This window comes from Trachurus japonicus, unplaced genomic scaffold, assembly GCF_045865225.1.
Source record: "Trachurus japonicus isolate A0001 unplaced genomic scaffold, Traja_1.0 AP030991.1".
Classification (NCBI taxonomy): Eukaryota; Metazoa; Chordata; class Actinopteri; order Carangiformes; family Carangidae; genus Trachurus; species Trachurus japonicus.
The window spans coordinates 3,107-17,000 of NW_028221124.1; the positions used below are offsets into that span (position 1 = coordinate 3,107).

Here is a 13,894-nt window from a genome sequence, read left to right on the forward strand (position 1 = left end):
TGTGTCCAGGGGATAGACACAGGAGAAAGGAAGGCTCACGGGATGAGAGAAGGAGTCGTTTGTTGGGTACAAAAACAACCTGTTGAAGTAGGTGGCATGTGTGTGGTTGGTCTGAAAGACAGAGGATGGTCACAGTATTAGTCAGTTGAAGGATTACGCCAGGTTGAGAGGACTTTCAGGAGGTTCTGGATTTTAAGGTACTACCTGCAGAGGAGTATGAGAATAGAGATTTTATACTTGGGAACTAATAACCCAGTCATTATAATAGTATAAATGTTTTGATGTCACATGACATTAAACGAAGATAGGACACAAAGGAATAAGGCTCAGAGTAGGTGAAGATGTAAGGTATCCTGGATTTCTAGCTACCGTATGTCCATCTTTTGCAAAAAAAATTCCAATTGTTTACCGTAAGTATGTTTCCACAGGCACCTTCCTCCGCCGGCACTTGGTACCAAACCACGTCATCACGCACTCTGGATGAGGAGCAGTTAAGGACAGCCATGTGTCCAGACGATGGGTCCAAATCCCTGGATGCTATCGCAGCCACATCCAGCCCCACTTGGATTTCATCACGGCCACAAACAAGATGAGTAATCTGTGGAGGCAAGTGAGCTAAAGAAAAAAGATCACCAAATGAAATTGTGTGAGAAAAGAGATGTAATAATTAATGGAAGATAACATATGTGCATAAGTATTTAACAGTTGTATGTAAAGACAGTTAAAAACATGAAAAGCAACTTACATTCATTCGTGGCAGTGACTGGACTGGCAGAAGTGGGTGATGGTGGATCAGGTGTGGTTGTCAGAACTACAGCTGGTCTGTTCACATCTGTTTACAATTAAAAACATTACTGTACTGATGCCAAACCAGTGACACTTACTGTTCATGAACTCTTATATGAATTACTACAACAAGAGGAGAATAGTGTTGTAATTAGTCTGAAACAGTAAAATATGTGTATTAGATCATTTAATTTGTTGTCACAGTGTAAAGGGGTTTCACATGGAACAATACCTGCACAATATGCAAGATAGCAATTAACTGGCGCCACAAGTTTGTAGACATAGTAGCCTCCATAACACAGCTTGACATGGATGTTGTGTGACGAAAAATGGCAGCAGCCATTGCTCCAGTGACCGCACACAGTGCGTTGTACAATTTCACGGGGCCGTGTGGGGTGAGGTTGTGTTATCCACAGAGGAGCGTGGGTTCCACACCTGTTCCTTTCCACGCAGCTCTCTGGAATGTGAGCACTTTCTTGCCCCAGAAACAGACGATACCAGCCTTGCCAGCTAACATGCTGGTCACAGTGTAATATGTTATTCTGGGTGTTATTTACTGAGCGCCAGTCATCGGCCAGTACAGTGTAATGGTCACAGGGGTCAGCACAGCGGTTCCCATCGATGCAGTCCATGCCTGAAGGGCAAGGGGTGTTTCCACAACTGAACTGGACAGACGAGGGAGATCGGACAAATCTGGGGCTGGATGGACGCTCTATGCAGGTGAAGGAGCCTGGGATGTTCTCACAAACCTGAGCTGGTGCACAGGGCGAGTCTGGGAGGGAGCACTCATCTATGTCTACACAGCCTTTATCTGGTGACCAGCCATAACCTTGGCTACAGCAAGAGGAGTCACTGCAGAGCTTTGTGTTGTAGCAGGTGAAACCATCACCTACGAAGCCATCTTTACAGACACAAGTGAAGCCCTGGCTGGCAAGGGTTTCCCCTCTTTCCTGTGACTCCAGGCAGTCGGCCTGGTCATTACATGAGTCACAGCTGAAGACAAGGGTCCCTGTGAAAAGGCAGAGGATAGTTTAACGTCCTTAAAATTAACTGACATTTCTCACATACAGTATAATTTGATAAAGACAAGAGAAAAAAAAGTCATAATAAAAATGTGTGTATGTGTGTGTGTATATATATATATATATATATATATATATATATATATATATATATATATATATATATATATATATATATATATATATATATGTCACAACATATGTCAAAGACATTTTTCTGACTTTAAAGCTACTTTAATGGAATAAAAGAGAAAATGTCATGTGGGCTATATTAAGGGCAGAAATTTGTGTAATCTATCCCTAGAATTTTAGAGGTGGCAAGATTTGTGTGTATAAATTAATTTAATTTTTCATTTGGACAGTAAATATGTACCATAATGTCTAAACCAGAATGGCACAATGTCATACAACTTACCTGAAGAGTTTCTTGACCAAATCTGCAAAATTAGGAGGAATAGCAAACCCCTAGGCACACCCATTATGGACGACATCCACAACGCAAATCAGCTGAAAAGCACAAAGTAAATTTCTTAAACAAAATCATATTTTCAAAGGATGAGCGGGAACTTCCTTACCGTGCCAGTGTCTGTCTGCACTTACCTTGGAGAGAATATGTGGGATATCAGCTGGTGGGGAAGTGAAAAGCAAGTGACCAAGCACCCTGCATTTATAGGATTATCACTGTTGGCACAGGACACAAAAGATGTCACAAAGTGTTGAATTACAATATTGATGGCATCAAAAAAAACAAACAAATACTTGAGTTTTGGGTGTGGAAGTCCACAGTTCCAGAGTTTACTGCGGTGCACAGAGCACGTCCATGGCAGCAGACTGACCCAGAATGAAGGGCACGGAATGAGGGGGGTCACATAGGGCAGGGGTGGGCAATATTTTTTTCCAGTGGGCCATACTCACTCCGATAAAGTTTTTTTTTTTAATAAACTAAGTGAAGGGCCACACAATCAAATTGAAACATGAAATATTTTGTGCTGAATTATATGAAACTACTGGTGGACATGATTGCTTTACAATAGCCTATTTGACAACCCACAATCCATCGCATTATCCACTTTTAAATTATCCAAACATCTTGCCAGTTTAGTTGTCTGATATCCACCACAGGTCACTGCAGAGGAGTATGAGAATAGAGATTTCATACTTGGGAACTACTAACCCAGTCATAATAAATGTTTTGATGTCACATGACATTGAAGGAAGCTAAGACGCAAAGGAATAAGGCTCAGGGTAGATGAAGAAGGTATCCATAGGTGAAGATGTTGGATACTGCATAAAGGAGACATGGATTTCTGTATATTCATCTTTTGCATTAAATAGTAGATCAATACAAGATCATGTTCAGAGACATGCTGCTGATTCTGCAAAAAATTGCAATTAAATGTCTACCGTAAGTATGTTTCCACAGGCACCTCCTTCCGCCGCCACTTGGTACCAAACCACACCATCACGCACTGTGGATGAGGAGCAGTTAAGAACAGCCAGGTGTGTATATATATATATATACATACACATATAATAAAATAGAAACTAGACTAAAATAGAGCATAAAATATGAGTTAATATTGATTCGTATTAAAACAATGAAGAGGACTTGCACTTTTTTTTTTTTTTTAAGTATATGTTTTGGCGTTTTTGCCTTTATTTGATAGCACATTGTGAGATAGACAGGAAAGGGGGAGGCAGAGAGAGGGGGAATGGCATGCTGGAAATGTCTGCCCGACGCAGGATTCGAACCAGGGATGCCTGCGTTGAGGACTGTAGCCTCTACATAGGGGGGCCGCCTTAACCACTGCTCCACGCACCACCCCGGACTTAAACTTTTTAAACCTGGATTTAAAAGTGCTTACAGTTGGGGCTGATTTCAGCTCTGCTAATAGTTTAGCATACCTCACGCTCGGCATACGTGATGCTCAGCAGCACAACCAACGCTCAGCAGCATACCTCACGCTCGGCAGTGTACCCATCGCTCAGTAGCATTCCTGATGCTCCTCTTTTTAAACCAGAATAGTTCTACAGCCAACGTAGTGCTATTCCGCTGAGTCTGAGGCCAATGTACAAGTAACAGTGTGGTGTTATTGCCTTCTCTTTTTATCGACATTCGCAGAAGCACACCCGAAGCTCAGCAACCTGTTTTTTGCTTATTTTTTTGATTTTCTTTTTATGAAATTTTACCTCAGTGTTTTTGGTAACTTGTTATAAATTTGATTGTAGGTGTGTGTTGTGTGTGTGCTTGTATGTGTGGGTGTGAGTGTGTGAGCATTGTAGTTCGGAAATTAGTGTTGAAACTGTATTCATGTATGTATTCATGTAAAATATTATTGTTATTTGGATTTATATGTTTTAACATGGACCCGAAAGAGTAGCTGTTGCAGGAGTAACAGCTAATGGGGATCCAAATAAACACCTAAAAGTGCTTACAGTTGGGGCTGATTTCAGCTCTGCTAATAGTTTTTTCCAGTTGTGTGCAGCATAACAGCTAGATGCTGCTTCACCATGGTTTGAACTCTATGCTCCACTATCTGACCTGAGTAAGTAGATATCAGAGCCCTACTGGGTTTATACTCTACTAACATGTCAGCTGTTTAATGCTTTTTGGTGGGAGTCCAGTCAGAAGGCAGTTACCGTGGTCAAGTCTATTGGATATAAAAGCATGAATCAGCTTCTCCTGATCTGATGGGACATGAGCCATAATTCTGGATATGTTCTTAAGTTGATAAAAGGCTGATTTGGTGACTGATTTGATATGGCTGTTGAAGGTCAGATCTGAGTCTATCAGCACGCCAAGGTTTCGGACTTGGTCTTTAGTTTCTAAAGACAGTGACTCAAGGTGTTTACTGACGGCAACCCTTTTCTCTTTATTTCCAAAAACAATTACATCGGTTCAGGGGCGTCTCTAGGATTTTGACACATCCGGGGCTTAGCCCGGAAGAGTGACACATGCAATATATGCGCGTGTTTTTAGGCATAGAGACATTCTCCATCATTGGTGAAAAAGGTGAAAACGATGCAATCCACAGATCATCAAATGAATGACCCATTTTGAATTTAGTTCTATGTACTGACATTAGCTAGCTACGTAACACATTGTGTTTCCATTTAACACATTAGCAGCTACAGTAAAAGAGGCAGGCTGTGCGGGATCCCTGTCTGCTAACTAGCTGCTATCATGCATGAAAAAGAAAATAGATGGTTCGATGTTATAGCACATTAACTTCAGCAACTTTCCCCTCTAGAAGAAGCCCAAACTTAGTTATTTCTAGGTACACAATTCTCACACCCTACAATTGCATTTACAGATGCCAATAATTACAGATTGCTTTTTTTCTCATGTAATATCAACCAGAGCAATATCAACTAGCTGCTAGCTAGCTAACGTTAGCTACTGTACTACCCTCTTGTAGTTCCAGCTGCAACACTCTTTTCGAAATTATACATTTTTACATAATTTCTATTCCCATTACCTTTTTGATTGCTGACCACCTTTTAAAAAAAAAAATTTTTTTTTTTTTTTTTTTTTTTTTTGAAAATTAATATTTGGGGCTAATCAAAAAAACATCCGGGGCTTTAGCCCCGAATGTTTTAGCCTAGGGACGCCACTGCATCGGTTTGTTATTGATTTTGGTTCATCCAATTTTTGACTTGCTCTAAACAGTGACACAATAACTCTATTGGACTGCAGTCATCTGGGGACAGTGCAAGATATATCTGTGTGTCATCTGCATAACTATGATAGCTGACATTAGAATTCTGCAGAATTTCAGCAGCATGCCTCACGCTCAGCAGTGTACCCATCGCTCAGTAGCATTCCCAATGCTCTTCTTTTTTAACCAGAATAGTTCCACAGCCAACGTACTGCTATTCAGCTGAGTCTGAGGCCAATGTACAACATGTAACAGTGTGGTGTTGTTGCCTTCTCTTTTCATCGACAGCCTCCCATTTCCCTTGTTTGCGTGACAAATAAAATTTGTTTGATTTTGACTCTCAGCATACCTGACGCTCAGCAGCATACCTGACGCTCAGTGGCACACCCAACGCATGCCTGACTCTCATCATGCCTGACTCTCATCATACCTGACTCTCATCATACCTGACTCTCATCATACCTGACGCTCAGCATATGTGATGCTCAGCAGCATACTTCACGCTCAGCAGTGTACCCATTGCTCAGCAGCATTCCCGATGCTCTTCTTCTTTAACCAGAATAGTTCCACAGCCAACGTACTGCTATTCCGCTGAGTCTGAGGCCAATGTACAACATGTAACAGTGTGGCGTTATTGTCTTCTCTTTTCATCGACATTCGGAATGGCGACATTCATCGCCATTCTGACATACTACCAGTCCAACATGAGCCTCTAATTGTCTAAATGGCAACACTTAATTTTCTACCAAATGTCCCATAATTCCGACAATTTTTGCCTCGCCTCCTATGGTCGGAATGACGGTATTTTTTTTCTAAACATCCTGCCTTTCCGATAATACCTTTAGTAGTGTATTATTCCCCCAAAAAGATTTTGCACTGGGGGCGGTGTTTGGTAGCCTGATGCATCAGCCGCTTATTTCATTACATTTCATATAGCGTCTGAACCTGAGCCATAGGGATTCGTTTGCTTCCGGGAGGCGGTTGCTTACATTTGCTTCAACTAATCGCTGCTGCTTGGTGGTCACGTGTGCTATACACCGGTTAAGCTCATAGGTTAATCTTGAGCGCTTGAGTTCAACGTCATCGCCTTCACTTACCCGTCTGTTCGCTGATTGGTCCGTCCGCTCTGTCGGATGGAGCAAACCGAAACGCATTGCTAGTGTCCTGACTACATGGTTGAGGCAAATGAAATTTGCCGGAACCAGTAGGCGGCGCTAGCCTGGCTAGGTGTTTGGCTCAGTTGGTAGAGCATCCGCCCCATGTGTTGAGGCTGTACAGTCCTCACTGCAAGCGGTCCCAGTTCGAATCCCGTGTCGAGCGGCCCAGTCCTGCGTGTCATTCCCCCTTTCTCTGCCTCCCCATTTCCTGTCACCTCTGAGGATTCAGAACCAGAAAACCCCCCCATGACTGAAAGTGACTCTGAGGCTGAAGATGATGAACAGTGGTGAGTCATTTTAAAAAATGTAATAGTAATTTCCATTATTAAGATTATGCCTGTTAAATACAACATTTTCATTTTATTATACTTATTTGTGTTCATTCTTCTTTTTTAGATGCCATCACGGTGACGTGGATATAAAACGGACGCCATGTGTGGTGCACACCTTACAGCTTGTGGTCCACATCATAGAGAAGGAGGCAGGTGTCAAGAGAGTCCTTGATAAAGCAAGGTCAATTGTAAAGCTTTTCCTCAAGTCCTCAGTTGCAACACAGAGGACAATGGACGAATGTGGCCTTATTCTTGTAAATGACTGCCCCACACGCTGGTCAAGCACATTTAGCATGGTTGCATGACTCCTCAAAGTAAAAGACTCGACACTCAGTAGCATTCCCGATGCTCTTCTTTTTTAACCAGAATAGTTCCACAGCCAACGTAGTCCTATTCAACTGAGTCTGAGGCCAATGTACAACATGTAACTGTGGTGTTGTTGCCTTCTCTTTTCATCGACAGCCTCCCATTTCCCTTGTTTGCGTGACAAATAAAATTTGTTTGATTTTGACTCTCAGCATACCGCTCAGCAGCATGCCTGACTTTCATCATACCTGACTCTCATCATACCTGACTCTCATCATACCTGACGCTCAGCATACGTGATGCTCAGCAGCATACCTCACGCTCAGCAGTGTACCCATCGCTCAGTAGCATTCCCGATGCTCTTCTTCTTTAACCAATTGTCGGAAAGGCAGGATGTAGTTCCACAGCCAACGTACTGCTATTCCGCTGAGTCTGAGGCCAATGTACAACAAGTAACAGTGTGGCGTTATTGTCTTCTCTTTTCATCGACATTCGGAATGGCGACATTCATCGCCATTCTGACATACTACCAGTCCAACATGAGCCTCTAAATGTCTAAATGGCAACACTTAATTTTCTACCAAATGTCCCATAATTCCGACAATTTTTGCCTCGCCTCCTATGGTCGGAATAACGGTATTTTTTTTCTAAACATCCTGCCTTTCCGATAATACTTTTAGTAGTGTATTATTCCCCCAAAAAGATTTTGCACTGGGGGCGGTGTTTGGCTCAGTTGGTAGAGCATCCGCCCCATGTGTTGAGGCTGTACAGTCCTCACTGCAAGCGGTCCCAGTTCGAATCCCGTGTCGAGCGGCCCAGTCCTGCGTGTCATTCCCCCTTTCTCTGCCTCCCCATTTCCTGTCACCTCTGAGGATTCAGAACCAGAAAACCCCCCCATGACTGAAAGTGACTCTGAGGCTGAAGATGATGAACAGTGGTGAGTCATTTTAAAAAATGTAATAGTAATTTCCATTATTAAGATTATGCCTGTTAAATACAACATTTTCATTTTATTATACTTATTTGTGTTCATTCTTCTTTTTTAGATGCCATCACGGTGACGTGGATATAAAACGGACGCCATGTGTGGTGCACACCTTACAGCTTGTGGTCCACATCATAGAGAAGGAGGCAGGTGTCAAGAGAGTCCTTGATAAAGCAAGGTCAATTGTAAAGCTTTTCCTCAAGTCCTCAGTTGCAACACAGAGGATAATGGATGAATGTGGCCTTATTCTTGTAAATGACTGCCCCACACGCTGGTCAAGCACATTTAGCATGGTTGCATGACTCCTCAAAGTAAAAGACTCGACACTCAGTAGCATTCCCGATGCTCTTCTTTTTTAACCAGAATAGTTCCACGGCCAACGTACTGCTATTCCGCTGAGTCTGAGGCCAATGTACAACATGTAACAGTGTGGCGTTATTGCCTCCTCTTTTCATCGCCATTCGGAAAGGCGACATTCATCGCCATTCTGGCATACTACCAGTCCAACATGAGCCTCTAATTGTCTAAATGGCAACACTTAATTTTCTACCAAATGTCCCATAATTCCGACAATTTTTGCCTCGCCTCCTATGGTCGGAATGACGGTATTTTTTTTCTAAACATCCTGCCTTTCCGACAATTCCTTTAGTAGTGTATTATTCCCCAAAAAAGATTTTGCACTGGGGGCGGTGTTTGGCTCAGTTGGTAGAGCATCCGCCCCATGTGTTGAAGCTGTACAGTCCTCACTGCAGGCGGTCCCGGTTTGAATCCCGCGTCGAGGGGCCCTGTCCTGCGCGTCATTCCCCCTCTCTCTGCCTCCCCATTTCCTGTCACCTCTGAGGATTCAGAACCAGAAAACCCCCTCATGACTGAAAGTGACTCTGAGGCTGAAGATGATGATCAGCGGTGAGTCAATTTAAAAAATGTAATAGTAATTTCCATTATTAAGATGATGCCTGTTAAATAGAACATTTTCATTTTATTATACTTACCGTAAAACACCAAATAAGGGCCCGGGCGTTTATTTGCTTAAATCGCTCAAATCAACAGGCGTTTATTAGGGACCTGCGTTTATTAATAGTGTTCAACCTGGACCTCTTTCTGGGGAAAGAGGCTTCACTCTGTGGCGGCAGGCGGCGGTGGAATGATACGTGCGTTTCTCGAGGCATTACTGTAAATACGGCCAGGGCGGACTCGTTCTCGGCCTCGCTGACCTCCGCCGTCCTGGCCCGCACAGGTACCAGGAGACCGGGACCCCCCGTCATGTCGGTCCTCCGCCCTTCTTAATCCGCTGCAAGTTGCAAAAACCCTGCGGACGCCCAGTCTCTCCACTCCTCTCCCACACTTCAGCACCTGTTGGCTCGCACCACCGTCCTTTTTTGTTGTTGTTGTTGATTGAATGAAGTAGGTCTATAACTAATAATAATGCAACGTATAGCCTAACTAAATACGCGTATGAGTAATCAGAGAACAGAAGGCTGTTTACGCTACTTTTAAAAGGAGTCATTTAAAACGAGGAGCGAGCCGAGCCGAGCCGAGCCGACACGGTGCAGCCCAAGACAGTGCTGAAGTGCGGATGAGAGGGGAGGACAGACCGGGCAGGAGCAACCAGCTGACGTCTCGTCGGTCCTCTGCCGACTTTAATGTCTAGAGACACCCGCTATATTTGCATAGAATATTTTTTGGCAACCAGAAAAACAATGTTTGACCCGGCGTTTATTTGGGATGGGCGTTTAATATAAAAAATATTTTGCTACACCCGGCGGTTAATTGGGACCGGCGGCAATTTGGGACGGGGAGCATACGTCAGTCCGACTGCCCACAAGTCCGACGGCTCATTTCTCTGACTACCCATTCTACAGTGTTGAGGTTAGGTTTAGGGTAAGGTTAAAGGTTAGGGCTACTTAAGTCGGAGAAGTGGGAGGTCGGACTGATGACGCAAAAATAAAGAAATGTATGGTCGGAGTCGGAGAAATGGGTGGTCGGAGAAATGGGTAGTCGGACAGACGTCATGCGCCCATTTGGGACTCGGCCATTATTTGAAGTTTTACGGTATTTGTGTTCATTCTTCTTTTTTAGATGCCATCACGGTGACGTGGATATAAAACGGACACCATGTGTGGTGCACACCTTACAGCTTGTGGTCCACATGATAGAGAAGGAGGCAGGTGTCAAGAGAGTCCTTGATAAAGCAAGGTCAATTGTAAAGCTTTTCCTCAAGTCCTCAGTTGCAACACAGAGGACAATGGACGAATGTGGCCTTATTCTTGTAAATGACTGCCCCACACGCTGGTCAAGCACATTTAGCATGGTTGCATGACTCCTCAAAGTAAAAGACTCGACACTCAGTAGCATTCCCGATGCTCTTCTTTTTTAACCAGAATAGTTCCACAGCCAACGTACTGCTATTCCGCTGAGTCTGAGGCCAATGTACAACATGTAACAGTGTGGTGTTGTTGCCTTCTCTTTTCATCAACAGCCCCCCATTTCCCTTGTTTGCGTGACAAATAAAATTTGTTTGATTTTGACTCTCAGCATACCGCTCAGCAGCATGCCTGACTTTCATCATACCTGACTCTCATCATACCTGACGCTCAGCATACCCAACGCTCAGCAGCATGCCTGACTCTCATCATACCAGGCAGGTGACAAGAGAGTCCTTGATAAAGCAAGGTCAATTGTAAAGCTTTTCCGCAAGTCCTCAGTTGCAACACAGAGGATACTGGATGAATGTGGCCTTATTCTTGTAAATGACTGCCCCACACGCTGGTCAAGCACATTTAGCATGGTTGTATGACTCCTCAAAGTAAAAGACTCGGTTTGCCAAGTTGCCAACAACATGGGATGGGACAGCTTGCTCCTTAGTGACTGGCAAAAGCTGAAGTCATTGCATGAACTACTGCTCCCTTTTGCAGAACATATTCAGACCCTTCAAAGTGACACCATGTCCCTGGTGTTCCCTGCCATCTTTGATCTGCTCAGTCACCTTGCTGACTTCAAACCTTTTGCGTTAGACTTATTGGCTATATAGCTTCTCAAGCTTTTGCAGAGAGGATTTTCAGCGTCACAGGTGACCTCACCAGAGGCAAGCGCAACAGAGCAAGGGTCATGTTGGCACGACGTGCTTTCCTTAAAATGAATCAAGCCAAATAAATCTGTGGTCTACACTGACAACACTTATGCACATTTTATGGTACTGGCTTTTTTTTCTGTTATCAATGCTATGGCTCCATATATAAATGAGACTGTAACTTAATCGTTATTATTTTGTTATAATAGAATAGTTGCAGTTCCTGTGACTGATAGCCTTTTAAAATGTTTTGACAGTGAACTGAAGCAAATACTTTTTTTTCAATACTTGAGTTACAGTGATTCAGAGAGAGCAGGCCTGATGGCATTATAGCCTATGCACCTTTTCTTTCACATGTTTTTATTTTTGCACTAATGGCATTGCTGATTTTACAGTATTACAGGTAAATAAATGTTTGTTGCAAATACAGTAACAAGTTAAATCTGTGTCTGTGTATGAATTTCACAGTCATTCCTTAACACATTCATAGAGGTTTCATTTCATCTAGGTGAACGTAATGACTTTCAGAAAATGACTTTACATATTACCCTTTACACACTTTTTAGTCAACTAAATCTACTGTAGTTTTCGTTGACTAAAATGATTATGATATTTCGTCAACTAAAACTAGACTAAAACTCAAACAATTTAGATGAATAAATTATGACTAAAACTAAATTACATTTTAATCAAAAGACTATGACTAAAACTAAATCAAATTTTGCGGTCAAAACTAACACTGCACTCAGCATACCTGACGCTCAGCAGCATTCCCGATGTTCTTCTTTTTAAACCAGAATAGTTCCACAGCCAACATAGTGCTATTCAGCTGAGGCTGAGGCCAATGTAAAACACGTAACAGTGTGACATTTGTAATATATAATAGTGGGGTCAGAAGCGCTTAAATTTGCGATTCATAAGAATTATCTGATGATGTGCAAATTGTCACACAGTTTTGATATTTATCCATCTCTACATATTTTAGTTGCATTGCTGCTGTCTCTAGTAATTTGTAGTATTCTGGGTACCTAATCTTTGACAGAGTCAAGACCCAGGAATCTTTCCCAGGAACCTTTTGAGGAACTATGTGTTGTGGGTCTCAAGATGCCACAAATATAGTTTTTATGTTAACAGATGTAGTATAGAAAAGTGTCTGAGGTGTTGGTGTAAATGTACTCAACCCTCCTGGCGGGGACAGCTCCAATCCAACACACAGCTGTTCCGAACCCCCCCTGCAGCTGTCCACGGTGCTGAACCAGGTGACGTTGTTTACACTCTGCGTTGTGGCTTGTCTGTGAAACGTGCGCTGCTCAGGGACTGGGCAGATCTGTTTTGTCAGTGCCTGGACGCTAAACTGGACATGGAAAGTTGCTGCATAACGTATAACTGGAGGAGAGTGGGTGAGTTGTTTTTGTCTCTTTTCAATAGAAACCATAGTACTGAAACAGCACTGGTTTCTAATGATCTTCTTATAGAACGAATCGCCTTGTTGTTTACACATACTTCCAGATAGAAAACCAGCGGGAGAACAACTAACAGGTGAGAGATTCGCTATATTTATCTCATTATTCACATCATGTATCACCGTTTAGACTAATCTGATGTTCGTTAAGTCTATAAAACCAATGATTGGACAAACATTAGCCTACTTGTGCACGTTTTTGTAATGAGTCATGGTTATCGTAAATTGGCAGGGCTAACCGTTAGTTGTTTAACTTTAATAACTCAATAAATGGTCCATGAAAAAAATATTTTTTCCAGCAGATATCTTAGTTACAACATGATTGAGCTAACTGGAGTAGTTTCATGTTGTGTCTGACAATGATAGGGTTTTAACAGTTGATGTCCTGATGTTAGCTTTACTACTGCAAGATTGTTTGGAAGAAATCAAATCCTGGATGTCCTCTAACTTCCTGCTACTAAATTCAAAGAAAACTGAGGTTATTGTGTTTGGAACTAAACATCTCAGGGATACATTTTCCAATCAGATTGCTAGTTTGGGTGGGTGGCATCACCCTGAACTCTAGTACAACTGTGAGGAAGTTTGGAGTCATTTTGGAGGTCTCCATTTGGAGACATCAAATGTTAATAAGCTTTTCACTGGTAGGCAGTGGTAGGACCACAGTGCTACAATCAGTACAAAACAAAAGCGCTGTTTTACATTAAATAAGCACAGAGCAGAGGAAAAGTATTGCCAACTTGATTTTTTATTAGATATTAGACAGATAGATAGATGCCTTTATTGTCCCAAAGCGATTTCTTTTTCTCACAGTCACACATATAACAGAAATACATTGAAAACATTCACCCACATTTGCCCACTGAAGAATAATAAAACATGTTATCACACACAGGAAATCATTATTATTGATTGTTATTGATATTATAGGTTTTTTTCATTTGATTTCATAATAAAATCCTTACACAGGTGATATAACTGTGTAATAAATGATATATAGTAAGATTTAATCATAATGAATCAACAGTGTTAGAAAAAAAACACGTAAAATCACAATCACATCATGGACCGTGTTTGTGTCATTACTGATGTTACAGCTCACTCAAGAGACTTGTCCC

The 13,894-nt window shown here is 42.3% G+C and overlaps 1 protein-coding gene across 1 annotated transcript; it reads right to left on the bottom strand.

The window, feature by feature from the left end:
- Positions 1–880: 880 nt before the first annotated feature.
- On the bottom strand, positions 881–2,299 carry LOC146959863 (uromodulin-like). The gene is made up of 3 exons (XM_085772831.1): positions 2,224–2,299; positions 1,019–1,795; positions 881–909 (listed from the first exon to the last, which is right to left on the bottom strand). Exons 1-3 carry the CDS (start codon positions 2,297–2,299, stop codon positions 881–883), a joined length of 882 nt encoding a protein of 293 aa, XP_085628957.1.
- Positions 2,300–13,894: the final 11,595 nt, after the last annotated feature.

Coding starts and splice junctions, on each gene's coding strand:
- LOC146959863 (XM_085772831.1), bottom strand. CDS start 2,299: ATGTCGTCCATAATGGGTGTGCCTAGGGGTTTGCTATTCCTCCTAATT. Junction 1,796..2,223: donor TTGGTCAAGAAACTCTTCAG/GTAAGTTGTATG, acceptor GCCTTTTCACAG/GGACCCTTGTCTTCAGCTGT. Junction 910..1,018: donor CTATCTTGCATATTGTGCAG/GTATTGTTCCAT, acceptor CTCTTGTTGTAG/TAATTCATATAAGAGTTCAT.